Source organism: Mesoplodon densirostris, chromosome 18 (assembly GCF_025265405.1).
Source record: "Mesoplodon densirostris isolate mMesDen1 chromosome 18, mMesDen1 primary haplotype, whole genome shotgun sequence".
Lineage (NCBI taxonomy): Eukaryota > Metazoa > Chordata > Mammalia > Artiodactyla > Ziphiidae > Mesoplodon > Mesoplodon densirostris.
Genome location: NC_082678.1, coordinates 27,524,761 through 27,544,693, shown reverse-complemented (window position 1 = coordinate 27,544,693; position 19,933 = coordinate 27,524,761). Strand labels below are relative to the sequence as shown.

The 19,933-nt window shown below is 41.1% G+C and overlaps 1 protein-coding gene across 1 annotated transcript in view; it reads right to left on the bottom strand.

Moving 5' to 3' along the window:
* Positions 1 to 19,933, bottom strand: part of LOC132479148 (uncharacterized) — a 138,673-nt gene that overhangs the window by 78,957 nt on the left and 39,783 nt on the right. The window contains 6 exon segments of the mRNA XM_060082728.1: positions 730 to 790; positions 3,314 to 3,494; positions 3,603 to 3,875; positions 10,504 to 10,817; positions 12,357 to 12,539; positions 14,797 to 14,915. Coding sequence (XP_059938711.1) covers positions 730 to 790; positions 3,314 to 3,494; positions 3,603 to 3,875; positions 10,504 to 10,817; positions 12,357 to 12,539; positions 14,797 to 14,915 — 1,131 coding nt within the window.

Here is a 19,933-nt window from a genome sequence, read left to right as displayed (position 1 = left end):
AGAAGCTGCCAGGATTCTAGTACATAGCAAAAAGTGAGGACAACACCCTCAAGTGTGTAAGCTTTTGTGTGTACATAGCTATGTAAAGGAAACCAATGCTAGCTGACTGGGGGAGCATTAGGGCGGCTCTGTGACCGCAGCTCAATTTGCCTTCATAGTGTGGACACACCTCCCACACTGATATTCTCAACAATGGGGTAAATAATTCAATAGGGATAAGGCTTTGATTTTCCTCTTATTCTCTCTTCGTATTTATGTTCTTGGTACGATATTGATGTACCACGGACAAGCCAGCATGTGAATGTGCTCTGTCTGCTTAAGTTATATAGCCTTTCTACATTGTAGAGTCCTTCAGTTTCTAAAATCATGGAGCTTGTATTGTTAGATCCAATGAAGTGACTAAAAGAATTTTTAAACATAAGCCATCAGTCTGGACCTGCATAGGTGAATGAAGGAGAAACACTTTACAGTCAGAGAAGAAAAGCATACTTAACATTTAGGATTATCAACCACTGCCGGTTTTCCATAGTATATTTCATTCCTGATTTTATCTGAAAGAGATATGATGACTACCACCATTCAAAAAGTGGTACTTTATTAATAAGCTCTTGGCTCATCTTTGAGGTAGATTTCGGATTTAAAATAGACTACCACACTGCTAACCACTTCACCTGATATTTCTCAATAACATAGAGGCTTCATTCAAGAAACCTACTGACTTATAATTACCTGACACCCGGTGATGAATCAAGGATTTGTGGGGCCTGAACCTCATCTACTTTGGGAAATCCTAGCTAATAAAAACAGGCAAAGTTATAAATAGAAAAATCGCTAGGACCCCTCTCAAGACCTTGGAAGGGACCTATGCAAGTGAGGAGCCCTGAAGCCTAAGGTTCATTGAATTCAGGATAAATCCACCTCAGCTGGGGCCCTTTTCCAAACTTATTTAATGCAAGCAACTTATAAACACCCCAGTAATATGTCATTATAGGTAGTAAAATGATTTAACTCGAGGGTGGCATCTTCCCTTGGTGGCTTGCCTTTGGTAAGAGATGCAATACAGTTTGTATCTCACCATGGCAAATGTTTCCTAAAGCAACTTAGCTTTGTCTATTAGAAAGACTTAGTCCAAAACAAAGACTTACTATACTGTGACAGTCTTTTGAAAGTAACTGTGAATGAGTCTTCGGAGTACAGTACTAATTTATTTACAACACCAGGTAGTTCTGATTCTTTCACTACCTTTTTCTGTCATTTAAGAGGAGCGCAAATTCCAAAGGAACAAGTTGGTGCCTCTTCCATTACAAATCTTTTCTAACCTACCACCCGTTTTCTACTTCATCACCCCCCTCCCTCACCTTGTTACCCTGCTGCATAGATGCTAGAATGGCTCTCATATATGTTTTCCCATCAACATCCATATTTCTCCTTCCAGTATGAAAGCTTCTTGGGGACAAAGTCCCTGCCCTATGCGTCTTTGTATCCCCAGCACTTAGTAGAGTGTTCACAGACAGTGGGCAAGGCACTCAGTGAATGTTTTGGAATGAATTCATTAATTTTTAAACTGTGATTTATTTATTTATTTCCACAATGTATTGTCCTGTGTTGCCTACATAACTATAGTGAAACTCTGATTCTTATAAGGAACTCTTGGTGTTCTGGGATGTTTAGGAAAGGTGGTGAGTTTCAGACGTTGTACTGACGCTACTAAAACCTCCTGGTGAAGGGACCTCACGAGCCTGCTCTCCGGTGTGCTAACAGAAGAAAAACCGACCCTCGGTGCTCTCTCCCCAAGGTAGGCGTCAGCAAACTAACAAGGGAAAGGAAGGAGGCCGCTAAAGATAGGCATCTGCAGGAATTGTTAACCCAGCTCCAGACACAGCCTCAACACCTTCATTAACCCAAAATGTGGGAACTGTGTGAAACTGGATTTCTGAACCACAAGACAGGTAAGAGAGTCTTTTCCAAAGCCAGGTGTACAAGAGCTCTTTCCCTTGAGTCTAAAATCACCTTCGGGCCATTGAACGTACCCACTATCATTTCCTTGTGCCATGAGAAATCAGAGAAGTTTTGAGCTGAAGGGGTGGAAAACCCACACTTCTTATTGAAGAGTAGTCAGCAAAGAAAACATATTGAATTAGGCCACAGCAAAGTCTTTTCTTTATATTTTTCACACTACAGCTGAACACAAACAACGTCTTTTTCCATACCTCAAAGGTTCCTATTGGCCACCGATAATTCACTTCAGCAATATATGCTTTTTTGAAAAATAATGTTCTGGGTGGCTGGGGAGAGCCCTGTGGTGGGTGTTCAGGAATTCTTTCTGCTTTTCCATTTAAAAGAGCTAATGATGGTTGGGGAAGCACCCACACCCACTGAACCACACCCTGCTCAACTTAGTTCTCTGCAGCTCTGTGTTGCATACATTTTAAGCAGTTAGGAACTTTGCACATGAAAAGGAATCAAAGTGAAATTCAAAAGTGGAAGTTCCTGGACCATTCTCATATTGGAGAGGCATCCGTGGGATTCCATGACAATGCTAATCTGAGTGTTTTTGTTTGGTGCCTTTAATTGACCATGCCAAAGATCAGCACTATGGAAAGCAGAGCCTTTCATATATATGAGTTAAACAAGTCTCTTGGCCTCTTTGTACCTTAGTTTCCTCATTTGAAAAAAAAAAATAAATGGCTCTCAAGACATACTTTCCAGAATTCATACTGGGCTTACTTACACCCAGCTAACCAATAACTGCATGATTGTTTTTACACACAGTTGTTTACATGTATTCATCTTCTATTTCACTTACAACTTGTGTAAAAACTGCATTCCATGCCAGGCCTGAAACGTTCCAAAGCTCAGTTCTGTGAGTAAATTGCAACCAAGATTTCTACAAAAAAAGACACGAGCAAAAGAATTAGAAAAACAGATATTCTTTCAGAACATTTATCCATTGGCAATAATTCTCATTTATATATGATGAAACGTAACATCACTACTCCCTCCATACACTAAAGAAATCTCACTGTGGGAGATATTATGATTTATACTTTCATGATTATATATGTGGTGCATTAGATACAAAATACTAAATGCTCATTAAATACTTGTGTTAAGTGATCTTTATTTCTCTAGCTAGGCAGCACTATTGACAGTTTGGGCTGGATAATTCTTTGCTGTGGGAGGCTCCCCTGTACACTGTTGGATGTTTAGTAGCATCTCTGGTCTCTGTCCACTAGATGCCAGTAGCGTATACAGTTCTGACAAGCAAAACTGTCGCCAGACACTACCAAGTGTCACCTGTGTGCAAACTCACCCTGGTTGAGAACCACTGCTCTTGATCCTGGGGGATGTTGGATGCTCAGCATGATCCTGCTCTGTGCTGGAACTGTCACCTCGGGATACAATGGAGACTGAGCTACAACTTCCTTAAGGAGCTCTGGAGGCTGAGGTGGGGTCTTCTGCTGGACTGGAGAAGGTTCAACCTCTTTAGTGACCTGTGGATTTATGGGAAGTGCCAGAGCCAGAGATTTAACAGTGACCTTGTACAAGTGTGACTGCTGAGCTTCATTTACCCCATGATGAACACATGGTCAAACTACAACCTCCTTAAGTGTCTCCAAAGGCCGGGCGAGGGCCTCCTGAGGACTTGAAGTTTCTAGTTCCTCAGGGGCCTCTGAAGGCTGAGATGGAGCCTCCTGCGGAAGTGGAGGTGGTTCTACCTCCACAGTGGGCTCTGCATGCTGAGCCTGGGCCTCTGCCTGGGGTGAAAAAGATTCAACGTCCTCAGGGGTCTGTGGATGCTGAGCAGGGGCCTCTTGATGAGGTAAAGATTCAGACTCCTCAGTGAGCTCCGGATGACGAGTTTGGGCCTCCTGCTGGGATGCAGAAATATCTCATCCTCAGCAGAAGACTCCCTGTCGTGTAGCTTTTGGGTCATGTGTTCCTTGCGTGTGGCGCTGAGAGGCCTATACATACCCCTAAGCCAAAGTGGCCGCCTTCTCCCGAAAAAGCCCTCCTAGAACACAGAAAGGGAAATATTAATTCTGCATCTCCCCTGCTTTCTCTGGCCACAGTACTTTATCCTCCTCACATCTACCTGACTCTCACTTTCCCCTGAGCTTCTCTTACGCAGCAGAAATCCAAAAAAGCCCCTTGGAGGAAAACACACACTGTTAGTGCTGCATGTCACTTTTCATCTCTCTCACAATGTGTTATCTCTGCTTTCATTAGGACTAAATGGGGACCTCAGTCCATAATCACAATGAGCAAAATCACCACAGACCCGGGATCATGAAAATCATTGCATGCATGCTGGCCTTCCAGAAGTTCTCTGTGTCTGTCCAAAATGGACCCCAAGTGTCTCTGGAGAGACATTTGTATGTGGCTTAGCATGGAGCATAGGCAGGATTTTCAGCCCCGTTCACCTTTCTTTGCCCTTGGCCAACTGCCCTCGTGCAGTGAAAACACTGCACAACGGCACTGGGCAGAAACTTGTTACTCCCTTAGACGCGCTTCACACCGGTCCGCTTCGGACTTAGTCGCACATGCAGCATTTGCTGCGGGTGTGGGTGTGGGGAGAAGGTGATTTTATTTTCCTGGCTGCTCTATCCTATACGTTGAATCACACCAAGTAAACACCTGAACCCAACGAGCAAAGTCATCTATAGCTCTCTGACTTTCACTCTGCAGGCTGTCACTCAGGTGTCAGTGAATTGTGGAATCCGTTTAAAGGCCACGACCAGCAGGGAAGCACAAAATACTCTTTTTGAATACAAACAGAAGAGAAAAAAATCACAGTGCACAATAAGTTTGTTTCAGAAACTACTTATGTCCATATAGTATGTGTCTACTCAACTGTGACCTAAAACGTAGCTCACAGCCCAAGCACAGTGTGTGATCAGTGGAGAAGTCCTCAGTGGAAAGGGACCATCTTCTTCTTGGTAATCACCAGCAGTATGACCATGGGGCAAGGTAGTTTCCCTTTCTCTTTCTCCAGTTCCTTATTACAAAAGGAAGAGACAAACTACTGTCTAAAGTTTCTCCCGGTTAAAATTCTATGAGGTTTGGATAAAGGGAATAGAGAGTAGGGGCCTGAAAAACAGTAGGATGAGAAGGGAAGTTTTCTTGCCACTTTCCAGAAGGGACTCATATGTTCTACCTTTTGTCAGCTTTGAGTGAGGCCAGCCCCTAAATCCCCAACCATGTGGCCCTCCCTACCCCAGAGCCTCCTAGAAGGCCTCTGGCCTGGCCTGATGCCTGGGAGCCAGGCATCCGCCCAGCAGGAACAGGTACAACCAAAACCTCTCCCCGTCCACCCTCTTTCCTTAAAGGACTAGTGAGAGCAGATGAATGTGTGCCAGTCCTGTTCTAACTCAGCTTGGGCTGCGGAGCTAATTCTGCTGAGAAATAAACTAGGGTAAACCATTAGGGTAATCAAGCGTTCTTCCTGCCTTTGCTGAGGAAACTGAAATAGATGAGTTCTAAGTTCTCCTCTAGTTGTAAAATTCTGCTTTCAAAGACCAATATTTACCTTCTGCTTCTTTTTCTATCTTCCTCTTTTGCAATTCTAGGAGAAGAAATCTGTTTTGAAAGAAAACAGGATCATGATTATCCATTACAACTATTTCCAAATCCTTATTCATTCCTTTTGACTTTAAATCTTATCTATCCAGTAAGATGATAACTCTTTCAAGGAAAGGAATTCTACCCTGTTTAAGAATCCTTTGACTCTTCCACAGTACCTAACTTAGGGTCTTGCATGCAGCTGGCGATATATTTTATTGACTGTTTTAGATAATGTTCAACAGATAATTCCTAATAAAAACTCTCAGAAGTAGGAAAAGAAAATAAAAGTATCTGGCAGAAACCTAAGCATTGTTCTAAAGTCAAGAACAAGAGTAGGATGCCCAATCATTACTGCTACTATTGAGCACTGTGGAGGAGGTCTTAATCAGTACGATAAGAAAAACGAAGTATTGGAAAGAAGAGACAAACATATCTGCATATGAAACAAGGGACCCAAAAAGACCAAAAGAATCAACTGAAATTTTATTGGAAGTAACATGAGTAAGATGGCTCCATACAAAATCAAGAGATCAACATATTAGCCTCAATAGCTTTCCCATAGAACACAACTAACTAACTAAAAAACAGAAGGAACCTCCCGTTCACTATATCAATACAAATGCATAAAGCACCTAGGAATAAATTTAGCCACAAATTTGTAAGACCTATGTGATGAAAATATTAAAACTTTTTTGAAGGACGTTAAGAAGTACTTACATGGCATGAGATACCATCCTCCTAGAATGTTGTAAAGAGGTCAATTCTCTTCAAATGAAACTAAAAATTCAATGCAATCCATTTTATAGCCAAAATAATTTTTAAATAAAACCTGGCCAGCTGACATTTGGTAGAGAATATATGTAAGAATAGTTATGAGATGTATGCAAAAGAAGGTCAAAGAGTAGGACCTTGCCCTACCAGATATAAAATATGTTATAGAGCAACTGGAATTAAGCAGTGTGATATCAGTACTGGTACAGGACAAGATAACTGGATCACAGAACAGCATCCAGATGAAGATAGCATATTAGACCAGGGAAGAAAGAATAAACCATTCAGTGAAAGATTTGAAAAGCATCAGATCTTCATGTAGGGGGAAAAAGTTAGATCCCCTACCTCAACCACACGAACAAACAAATACAACAAATTCTGGACAGATTATAAAAGTACTTGAAGAAAATATTAGAGATGGTTTTTACGTCACGAGGTGACAAAGGCCTGGCTAACAAAACCCACCCCACATGAGCCATGAGGAGACGACAGGCAGATATGGTGGCAGACTGTCAACACACCTCCTACTCTTCACAGCCCTTGCCCCCTTTTCCCCTGGACTGTTTGTCTGCTTCTTGTTGACTTATAAAACTCTTGGGAGTTCCCTGGTGGTCCACTGGTTAGGGCGTGGCTCTTTCACTGCTGTGGCCCGAGGTTCAATCCCTTGTCAAGGGACTAAGATCCTGCAAGCTGCACAGCATGGCCAAACCCCACCACTTCGAAACAAACAAACAAAAACTCTTTATGGTAAAGAAATACTGGCTTTCATTGAATTTCAGTGTTTCGAATATTTCCAGTGTTTTTGTCTCTAAGGAGACAAGACAAAAGAGTGGAGTAGGGAGCACCAGCTTTGCAGTCGGGTGAAACTGCCTTCTGCTTTGGGTTTGGCCGCTGGGGCCTTACACTGATCTCCTTCATCTATGAGGGAGGGATAGTAATATCATCCTCACAGGACTGTGGGCTTTAAATCAAACAATATATGGAAAACTCTTCATCTTACGCTCGGCATGAATCAGTGCTAAGCTGGTGTCACAGACAAGATGGTGGAATATATCAAAGGCTCTGCTTGTGGCATCAGGCTCTGAAGGCTCTTTCCCACCAGAAGATTATAGAAATATTGCTTTTATTTTCTTCTAATACCTTTATGTGGTCTTTTTTCACATTTATGGATATATGTTTATTTAAGATGAAACATGGGGATCTGCTATTTACCCCCCAAATACTTAGGCAGCTATTCTATCACCATTTATTCATTTTCTTCCGCTGATTGCAATATTAAAACATGACATTTCAAAAGTCTTAAGAACACAGGGGTCTATTGCTGGACTCTATCCTACTTCAAATAAATATTCGGTTGAATTATTCCTCACTGTGGAATTGACATAACGCCGCATCTCTCTTCCGTTGAACACCATTATTGTCTACCATAGGAAGAACACTGCATGGCCCCTGTCCTCCAAAAGCTTATCGTATATGTGGGGAGAGGAAATAACGGTTAGGACTCCTCGCTTTCACTGCCGAGGGTACAGGTCCAATCCCTACTTGGGGAACTAAGATCACACAGGCCCAAACAAAACAAAACAAAACAAAACAAATGCAAGAAGTTAAAAACAATAAAAAGGGGACTTTACAGAAATTCTAAAAATGCCAAAGGCCATATGCCACCTGAGATGTAGAGGGTACAGTCTGGGCAATGGCCAATGACTAGCAAGCTAGTCCCCAGCCTCCTAGGCTCAGAAATCATACTCTTCCTCACCAAGCGAGAACTCACGTCTTCCTGTTGTGGCAGTCTCACTTGAGCAATATCACAGGATTGATCAAACATCAGAATGCCAAATTATTACTTGACAATGAGAAATACATCTGTTCTACACACAGGGCATCTGTGTCTACACAAGCAGAGAATTACCTTCTGTGGGGACAGGCCTCCGTGGCACACTGAAGCACAATCACAGAATCGAAGGCTACTTGGTGACAACAGAATTAGAAAAGGAATCAGCCGAGTCCAGAATTTAATGGGAAGGCCTGAGGTAACTGGATCCATCCATCTCCTCAACAGGCAGCCTGGCTAGTGGGCCTGACTCGGCAGTTATGCTGCCTAAGGTGCCATCTCTACTCTTGGGCAATGTGAGGATGGGCACTGCCCATGTTGGTCTCTCCTCACCTTTTCTATGCTTTCACTAGTGACCAACCCTCCTGCAGATAGACACATTTCTCTTTAGAAGTTAGTACATCATGTCAGGTTTGATTCAAGTGTGATAGGCCAGGAAGCCATTGGTCCTTACACATCTCTGCTCAGCTCCATGATGTGCTGACCTTGGTGGTTCTCTCCTGGGGGGCTGCCTTTCAAAAAACTGCTTACCACTTTTGTGAGTTCTGAGGGGAGGGGACTGCTTTGCTATGGCCCCTCAGAAATGGTGACAAACCTCACAGGACTAGGATCAGGAGGGCTGGGGTATTCAGGGAAGGCTTTACAGAGAAAGATATCTGAACTTGAGTTGGCTTTTCAGAGATTCATAGGAGTTCCACAGGCAAAGCAAAATAAAGGAATTTTCGATGGACAAAGGCACAGACAAAAGTAGGAATGGGTATGGTGTAACTAGCGTATAGTGAGGAGCTGCTTTGGCTGGAATGGAGGGCTGCCATTACAGGAGAAAAGATAACTAAAGTAATGTGGAGTGGTAGGGTAGAATCAAGACTGTCAGCCTATTAAAATCACTCTTTTAATGTTAGCAACTGCCTGCTGGAAAAGTAATAAACCACTATGTAACTGAACAAAAGGTAAACAGGCTAGCTCCAGGAATAGGCTACTATAACTATTTGAGGGTAGCCTGCTGCAAGATTTTACTTGCAGTGTTTTAATGGAACCTATCTACACAATTCCTAATACACCGGAGAAGAAAGCTGCTAAGTAAACCTGAGGAATTGACGAGATCACACTTTTGTCTTTTAGGCATGTCCTTTTAGCCCTCCCAGGGTGACTGATAGCTCCTTGAGTATGGAGATCCTATATCTCTCATCACTTCAGCCAAGAAGGAAAGAAATCAACGGTAGAATGAGAGTGACTGGTGAGGACCTCAAATCAGCATACTTTCTTGAGTTGAAGAAAATTTACTATCATGTCAACTCTGGCCTTCTTATAAACTTCACTTGTCAAAATAGTCCAATAGCTTGTTATCATGGATCCAATTCCATAGGGATCTCCTGGGAGTGAAGTTCCTTTTAAAAATCCTGTGGGGACTTCCCTGGTGGTGCAATGGTTAAGGATCCGCCTGCCAGCACAGGGCACACAGGTTCGATCCCTGGCCTGGGGAGGTCCCACATGCTGCGGAGCAACTAAGTCAGTGTGCCACAACTCCTGAGCCCGTGCAGCTACAGCCCGTACTCCACAACAAGAGACGCCACCTCAGTAAGAAGCCCATGCACCGCAATGGAGACCCAACGCAGCCAAAAAAAAAAAAAAAAAAAAAAAAAAAAAAACACACACACACAAAAAAACATCCTGGGAATATACTTTTCATTAAAAGAACAAAGTGTATGTCAGTCCTCATGGCTAAAGGGAAGAATCAAGTAGTAGCAGGTGGAAAGGTGGATTTGATTCTCAGTTTCTGGGTTCTGAATCTGAATTAATTATTGTCCTTACCTCAATGAGACAGAGAATTCTAACACAAATCGTCACTACCACAGGTACAGATACTGCCAAGATGAGTTTGTTGTTATAGTCATAACCTGGAACTTCTTTTGTGAGCTAAAGAAATATATCACAATTTTTAAAAACAAGGAGATAGAAGGGATGAAAACTTACGATTCTTCATCCTATTCTAAACGATAGCTAACTATTCTTAAACTACTATGAAACCCAATCCTTCCAGGCGAGTAGCTTCTATAAGAACAAGCCAAATTTAATGTTATTAGTCTTATCATTAGCATTTTCTTCTACAATTTATCTACAATTTATTTATCTTGTGTTATGTCCTTTTCGCGCCTACCCTAGGAATAGCGACACACTCTCTCAATGAGCAAAGTTGGAGATCACTGTCTTAGCCCGTTTCATGGCTGAAGATAAGATACTGACTAGGAGCCCGTGGTATTCCCGCTTGGGCACGTTAATGGCATGTCCTAAACTGAGTAAAAGTCCAAGTCCCACGTGTCAGGGGTTATCCTCACCTCACTTGACTCCTGCTCTTTCTGCTCACTCTGGGCTTCTGTGCTCTCACTGATAGAGTTGTCAGCTTTCCACTGGTCCATATCCCATTCCGCTTTGGACACATTTACTTCTTGCTGCTTGCTGAGAAGCTTCATCAGGAGGCCTGTTCTAGAGATGAGGTTGGCACAGGCCAGCTGCACGTGGGTGTCCGAGCAGTCTATTTTCAAAGTCTGGATAACATGAGAAATGAGCCTTTGCACGTCATTGTTGGGGATGAGGGACCAGAGCTGCTGGTTTAGCTGAGTTTCAACTTGATCACCCGGGGATGCGAGCCCTGGGAAAGTGAAGCCTGTGGGCTTAGAGGATAATTCAGTGACCATGTTGTGGTGCTCCCATTGTGTTTTGTTGCTGTGTTGAACAGCTGGCATACTGTTGTCTGCAGCGACAGTAGAATGTGCAGTGGAGACGTTCCTATGGCTAGTGTTTCCAGGGCCGGTTCCTCCTGGCAGAGTAGCGTTTCCTGTAGAACTAATTGCTTCAGAAACATTTTGTGCAGTATTGTTTTCTGAAGTAGTGTTTTCTGCAGAAGGGTCTGAAAGAGAAAATAATTCTGGAAAAGGATTTTCCTGAGAAGTCACTTCTCCTGAAGATGAAACAGCCTCTCGTGGAGGGGAATTTATGAGACTCCTCACGACAGAGAACGGAGGGCTTGCAAGCATCACTCTATCAAGTGAACTTTTCTTTCTGAACTTCCGACTCCCTTTTTTCTTTTTTCTTTTTGTTTCTTTTTGCGGTACACAGGCCTCTCACCGTTGTGGCCTCTCCCGTTGCGGAGCACAGGCTCCGGAGGCACAGGCTCAGCGGCCATGGCTCACGGGCCCAGCCGCTCCACGGCATGTGGGATCTTCCCGGACCAGGACACGAACCCGTGTCTCCTGCATCGGCAGGCGGACTCCCAACCACTGTGCCACCAGGGAAGCCCCTCGATGCTTTTTAACTTTGGGTTTTCTGTGGACCCGATGAGACCTAATTTTATGGAAGATGTATTTTTTTTTCCAGAATGTGAGATTAATTCGAAGTCCTTAATATTTCTAACTCTTGCCTTTGCATCTTCGAAAACATGAATAGCGTTGGATAAGTCTTTTGATTTGCTTTTAACCTCAGATGGGGATTTTGGCGGGATGGAGGCACAAGGCCTGCCCTTGAAGTACGGTTTGAGGGGAGAGGAGCCTGCGGCCTTGTGTTCCTTTATGAATGAAGACTCTGCATCGGAGGACTTTCCCACCAGCTTCCTGGGCCTCTGCACCATGCGGAGCTGTTTCAGCTTTCTTGGGGATGGCCTCCTGAGCTTTCATTCTTTGGCAGTGTTCGCCACAGATGGCTGGGCATTCTGTTTCCTCCTGATGCTCTCATCTCCCACTGCTTTGAGGTGCATTTTCTGTATGCCCCTTGAGGACCTTGTTCACTCTCACCAGCTTTTCCTCTGTACTCTCAATCTTTGCTAGGCTGTCTTTCTGTGGTTGGGCAGTTTCTAATTTCTTTTGAAAGATGTAGCGTGTAAACATGGCACTTAAAAGGTTGGAACGCGTACACGTGGCAGGTTTTTCTTCCTTTTTAACCTCATCAATTTTTTCTTGAGTTTCTGCATCTAACAAATTTTCCACAGAATGGAGTTCCCTCAATTTGTTTTTTTTAGTTGAATTGTTGGGTACAGGTTTAACAGAAGGGCTCCTTGTATTGTTTTTCAAAAGGCCCAGCGGCATATGTCCATCTTGTGTATTTGAAAAAAGAAGTTGAATGAATGGTAATAATGTTGATTCCACATCTCCTAGATTTCCCTCTGAGATATAAGGCAGTATGTAATTTAGTGTACTGATAATATCACTTTTATTATTAAAGTCCAGCTGCTCATTCATGAAGCCTGACAAGCTGACAGCACTGTTAGGTGAGGACGTCCTCTCTGACTCAATAGTCAGCTCGGTGCTGTTGTTCTTCTTCTGGGCTTGTAACACCTTCATCAACGATCCTCCTGCATTCTCTATAGATGTTTCTTCATCTGTCAAAAGAGAAGGGACTGTTTTTGATCATTGAAGACTGATGGGACAGCCTTTTGTCAGTCCACAGCCAAAGAAATTAGGAATCAGTCAAAGTTTGAGTGCCACTTAGGAGAAAAAGAAACCCACACTTAAGCCTATGACTGGCAACAACAAAATGTGAGAAAGGTCTCTCTTGAAAAAGGGGCTATCTACTCAGAAAATTCTGTAGCGTGAAATATAGGAACTATATTCAGGATTACTCCACTGGTTCCCAGGGGCCAGTACTCAAGAAAAGCCAAGGCTGGAAGACAAATATTCCCCTAATCAGCTGGACTCTCTGCAGATCTACTGTGACTCCTCACATTCATATACCCCATCCTGTCCTGCCTCAAAGGCACGGGAGTGTGAGGCTTCCTCTCTCCACCTCTTCAGTGTGCTTGTGTTCTTGCTGCTATCACAGATCTCCACGACAACCACCGCCGCTAACAGGTCGTCATCTGGACATGTCCTTCTCCAACTACCCACTGAGTCCTTTGCTTAGTCCCTGCTTCTATATATCCCAGTCCCCATAACAGAAGCCTCTATACAGAAAAAAACACTATGTCCGCCCTGGCTCTTTGCTAAAATTTGGGCAGGGAGCTCGGGTATAAGTTAAGAGATTTGCCAGATTGTATGCCCATGTGGAATGTTCAACAAATCAATGGAATAATACTTGAGGCCCTAAAATGTAGACGGGAAAAAGCAACTTCTGTCAGATGGCTACTTTGCTTTCAATTCATTTTACTTCTAATATTTCCAGCTCTACTTGGGGAACCATCCAAATCTTCTGACTGTGTGAAGGTAATGTGTACCATTGTGTAGCTGGGCTTGTCTCCCAAAAGGATTAAAAGTATTTTTGGTGAGGGTCAAAGGAGGAGGGAAGGGTCATGAGAAAGGAGGAGCAGAGGCTAGCAGAGAGCCCCAAACTGGGGACAGGAGATCGGGGCCCTAGGGTCATAGCACTTAACACTGCTGATCTTGTTTTTCCTCACCTGTAAAAGGAGATTAAAAATGCTTTTTCTGGGCCTCCCTGGTGGCGCAGTGGTTGGGAGTCCGCCTGCCGATGCAGGGGACGCGGGTTCGTGCCCCGATCCCGGAGGATCCCACGTGCCGCGGAGCGGCTGGGCCCACGAGCCATGGCCGCGGGGCCTGTGTGTCCGGAGCCTGTGCTCTGCAACGGGAGAGGCCACAGCAGTGAGAGGCCCGCGTACAGCAAAAAAAAAAAAAAAAAAAAAAAAAAAAAAAAATGCTTTTTCTGCCCACTTCTGGGGGAGAAGGGAATAATATAATTAGTAAAAAAAATGTTTGGGGGAGTTCCCAGGTGGTCTAGTGGTTAGGACCCGGCACTTTCCCTGCTGTGGCCCGGGTTCAATCCCTGCTGGGGGAACTAAGATCCCACCAGCTTGGTGGCCAAAGGAAAAAAAAAAAAACTGTGTTGAAAAATCAGCAATATTGTCTTTATATAAGTGGCAAAGTGTTATTATTTATGATGTGCTCTAGATCACTGAAAGAGACCTGTATTCAAGCTACCTGGGCATGAAAGCACATTTTGGAAGTCATCAAGTTAGTGCCCATAAATCTAATATATAGAAAAATCGTTGAAAGCCCCTGAGTGTTTTGTGGATAGAAAAACTTGCGATTCAGAGCAAGTTCAGAGCTGGACAGTCAAAGAAATAACTAGCTCTCCCATGCATTAGAAGGGCTTGGTAGCAGCTTCTGGTTATGGAACCAGAAACTCTCAGGCTCCAGATAGGACATAAAACAGCATCACTTGCACTCTTTATAAAATTGCAGAAACAAACCAAATAAACAAAAATATATTTACACCTGTCTTATAAGACAAAGGGTACTTGAGACCTAATGTATATAAAATCAGTTTACAAACTGTGATGTACTATGTGAATAAGTTGTCATTTGCAGAGAGGGCAGCATAGGATATGTGGCCATTAATGTGAATTCCCTTCCCCCTTCCATTCCTTTCTCTGGTTCCTTTACATATGCAGATCAGTTACATTATGAAGCTAATAATGTAACTGAGCTCTTCTTAGCTTAATAATGTAACCAAGAATCTGATTTTTAGCAAGGGGGTAATTCTTAGAAATTTAGGGAGCTGGAACTCTAAATGAATGTATTAAAATAATGTAATTACATCATTAGTTTTAAAATGTACCATCCTTGATTAAAAATAACAAATTAAATTAAAAATTAAAAATGTATTATCCCGCAATTGAGACTCACCACAACGTGTGACGTCCCTCAGGCGTTCACTGTCACAACGCAGCTTGACTGTCTCACAGACAACCTCAATAGTATTTTTAAATTGGCAGAGGCAGCAGGCCCTACGGCTGGGTAAGATCCTATAAATGGAAACACAGGTAATTAAATTCGTGGTAAAAGAGTTACCTGAGTAGGTAGAAGAGGTAGGCCAAGGCCACCACAGACCAGTGCAAAAAGGAGTTCTTGGGGCATATGGACTATAGAACTGGATAGGGGCCGGTTGGCCAATTGCTGCCCTTGACAGTTGGAAATAAATATAGAGGAGGAGAGAGGTGCCCAACAGAAGGATTAGGATGGCAGTAGGTATGATATGCCTAGAAAAAAGGGAATAGCGATTAGAATTGGGTGACACTGAACTGTAGTTTAATTCAGAAGTATCTCCTTCCAACCCGAAAGCCTCACTTTGGGTTGAGAGTACACAGGAAGAAGGCAGACTTCTAAGAAGAGTATGAAGAAGACCGCACATTCTGGAGTCACTTTCTCAGTTCCTATTTGTGAGGAGTAATATATTAGAAATTATTCTAGTAATAAAAAAGCATCATGTGGCTAAACAATAACAGAGATCGCATTGACCAAATCTGGACAAAAGGAACATTCCAAAGAATAACATTATCATTATAATAAGGTATAACGTAGTTAATTGAAAAAAAAGCACATGAGTTCATAATGATACTCCAAATGAAAAGTGGGGGAGCTCTTCTTTATAGAATAATGTCAGCTAATAAATGCAAAAGGAAGGATAGAATTAGGAAAGTGTTATTTTGCAACTATCAATGTAATAATCGATTCAGACAAGGATTATCATTGATGCACAGTTGGGTGAAGAGTTGTTTGAAAGTAGGATCTTCACTGATCCCAAGGATCACCCCACATATTATTTATCAATTACCAAGGGGAAAAATAACTTTACAATGGAGAGATATGGAATAGACCACCTTAACCAAGTGATCAAACTTAGCACTGGGCCACCTCAAGTGATGAAGTATGAAGAATACATCACCTATATAGTATTCTTCCCCAAAATGTTTACTTTGAATCTAATGAGGAAACAGACAAATACAGATTGTGGGGCAATTTACAAGACAACTGGCTTAGACTCTTCAAAAAAGCCAATGTCTTAAAAGACCAAAAAAAATAGTAGGGAAAAATTCTAGATTAACGGAAACACAGACATGACATGCAATGCCTAATCTTTAATTGGATCCTGTATCAAAACAAAACAGACTTAAAGAATATTATTGGCTTCTGGCCAAGATGAAGTACAAGGGCCAACTTAACCTCCCAGCTGAAACAAGAAAAAAATCAGATGGAACATAATGAAACAACAGTTTTCAAGAAACTGAACCTCAGGCAATACATTTCAGTGATTCCCGAGGAGATGGGAAATAAATGAAGTGATCCCTATAATTGCCCTTACTTCTCTGAGAGAGTATCCACGTCATGGTACAGGGAAGAGAAGTCCAGACAGAGACTAGTGGGCTCCCTGACAGACGAAATGGAGATAAGGGTCTGGGAAAACCAAGGTAACTAGAGTTCACAAAGCAGAGTATCAGAGAGAAAAGAAGTGCACAGACAAAGAACTCTGGAGATATGCAGAGGGATCTCTTGAGAATTCAACAAAGTATGGGTCAATACATTTGTGTGAGGAATAACTTGATGCCAGGAAAAGAACCACATGAAAGGATTAATAAGAAGAACAACTGGATATCACACAGGGTTGTAGGAATAGTACCTGTTCCTACAAGTCAGACTGGAAAACCTCATGATACTCAGAAAGGACTTGTCTCAGTAGTTGCAAATAATGAGCTCCAGACTAAAGGCTACTTGGACTCCTACCCAACGAACCTTAAAAGCTAGACCTAAAAGAATACAATTGTTTTGAGTAACCTAATTTCACCCAAAACAGAGCCCAGGCATTTTACAGGAATATAAATATACATAGCACACAATAAACTAAAACTCACAATATCTGGGATCATATGAAAAATTGCATGCAAGCATGCAAAGAAGTAGGAAAATATGACCCATACTGAGGAGAAAAGGCAATCAATCAACAATAACCCATAATCTATACAGATGTTAGAATTGGCAGAAAAGAACTTTTAAAAGGTTATTATACATGAAGAAAAGTTATTATAACTGTATTTCATATGTTAAAACACCCAGACTAAACACTGAAAATGTTAAGTGTAGGCATGGAAAATGTAAAACAGACCTAAATTGAGCTTCTAGAGATTAAAAACAATGTCTAAATGAAAAAGATATTGCAGGAGGTTAAAGGCTAATTAGACACGGCAGAAGGTCAGTGAACATTAAGGCATAGCAACAGAAACTATCCAAAATGAAACAAAAGGAGTAACAAAACAACAACAAAATGAATAGAGCCTCAGTGACTTGTGCAACAACTTCAAGTGGCCTAATACATGTGTACTTAGAGTCCATGAAGGAGAGGAGAAATATAAAAATTTGAAGAAATAATAGCCAAAATTTTTCCAAATTGGTAAACACTATAAACCCTCAAAGTCAAGAAGATCAATGAACTTTCAGCAGAAGAAACATGGACAAAACTACACCAAGGCACAAAAAATAATCGAATTGCTCAAAACCAGCAATAAAGAGAAGAATTTAAAAGGAGCCAGAGGAAAAAATTATACACTACATACAGAGGAACAAAGATAACAATGACAGCAGAATTCGTGCTTGAAAAATCGTAAACGAGAACTCAGTGGAATAACATCTTTAAAGTAGTGAATTGAATTCTATCAAGCTAGAATTTTATACCCACATCTGTCAAAACAAAAGCAAAATAAAGACTATCTCAGACAAACAGAAGCTGAAAGAATTCATTACTGGTAGACTTTCACAATAAGAAATGTTAAAAGAAGTATTTTTAAGCAGAAGGAAAATGACACCAGATTGGAATATGGATCTACATAAAAGATTAAGAATACTGGATACATACAACAATGGAGACCCAATTCAACCAAAAATAAATAAAAAAATTAAGAAAAGAAGGGAAAAATCATATAATCACTGCAATAGATGCAGGAAAAGAATGAAAACATCTAACATACATTCCTGATTAAAGAAAAAAAAACAGCCCTCAGTAGACTAGGAATGGAAGGAGACTTCCTCAACTTGATAAATGACTTCTACAAAAAACCTAACATCATACTTAATGGTGAAGGACAAAGTACTTTCTCACCAGGATCAGGAACAAGGCAAGGATATCTGCTCTCATTGCTTCTATGTGACATGGCACTGAAGGTTCTAGCCAGTGCAATAGGGCAACAAAAAGAAAAGAGATATTCAGAATGGAAAGGAAGAAGTAAAACTATCTTTATTTGCAGATAACATGATTATGTAGAAAACCTGATAGAAGCTACGAAAATGCTACTGGAACTAATAAATGAGTCTATCAAGTTTGCAGGGTACAAGATCAACATACAAAAAGATGAACTTGTCTCAACAAACAATCAGAGATCAAAGTTTTAAAATGCTACTTATAAAAGAATCCAACATATAAAATACTTAGAATAAATCTGACAAAAGACTTGCACACTGAAAACTGTAAAATGTTGCCGGGGGAAATTAAGAAAGACCTAAATAAATGGAGAGATATAAAGTATTCATGGATCAGAAGATTCAATATTGTTGAGACATCAATTCTCCCCAAATCGATTTATACATCAAAAACCTCAGTAGGCTTTTCTATAGACATTGACAAGCCAATTCTAAAATTCATATGGAAATAAAATTTAGAATAACTAAAACAACTTTGCGAAAGAACAAAGTTGAAGAACTAACAGTAACTGATTTCAAGGATTATGAAGCTACACCTTCAAGACATTGTGATAGTAGTGTAAAGATAGACAAAAAGACCAAAGGAACAGAATACAAAGTTCTGAAGTAGAGAGATGTGGAGAACTGACTTTCAGGTTCAAAGGCATTTCAGTGGAGAAATGATAGTCTTTTCAACAAATGATGCTGGAACAACTGAATATCCAGGTGCAAAAAGAAAAAAAAAACTGAACTTGATCTAAACCATATACAGAAGTGAACTCAAATTGGTTCAAAGATCTAAATGTAAAACATAAAACTATAAAACGTCTAGAACAAAACAGGTGAAAAATTTTATGACCTTGAGTTTGGCAAGATTTCTTAGATACAACACCAAAAACATAATGCATAAAAGAAAAAAATAGATAAATTAGACACCATCGAAATTAAGAATTTCTGCCCTGCAAAAGACACTCCTGAGTGAACGAAAAGATGAGTCACAGAATGGGAGAAAATACCTAGCAACTTACCTATTGGATAAAGGACTAATTTCCAGAATATAGAAAGAACTCTCAAAACTCCAGAAAAATATAGATAAAAGATTCAAAGATATACAGATGGAAAATAAGCATATGAAAAGATGTTTGACATGATTAATCATTAGGGATGCTACAGTGAGATACAACTACACACCTATTAAACTATCTAAAATTAAAAATACTGAGCATAGCAAATGTTGGCCGCAACGTAAAGAAAATGCAGCTCTCGTACACTGCTGGTAGAGATGTAAAATGATCAAACCACTATGGAAAATAGGTATTTTTTAAAAACTTAAACATACACTTACCAATGATGCAGCCATTCTACAGGCAGGCATTTACCCAGGAGAAATGGAAGTAGACATCCATACAAGACTTGTACACAAATATTCATAGCAACTTTATCTGTAATAGACAAAGACTCAAACAACTCAAATGTCCATCAATGGTCAATACATAAATGGTGGTACATCCATATAAAGGAATGCTATTCAGCAATAAACAGAAATGAATTACTGATATATACAACAATATGGATGAAGATTAAAATAATCATGCTGGGTTAGAAGCCAGTTAGAAAAAAGTATACACTGTATGATTCCATTTACATAAAATTCTAGAAAATGCAAACAGAAAGCAGATCAATGGTTGCATGGCGATTGGGAAGTGCAAGGAACGATGGGAAGGAAGAATTACAAAGAGACATTAAGAAACTTTCTGAGGTGATGGACATTTTGAGTTTCGTGATGTCTTCATGGTGTGTATGTATGTGTGTGTGT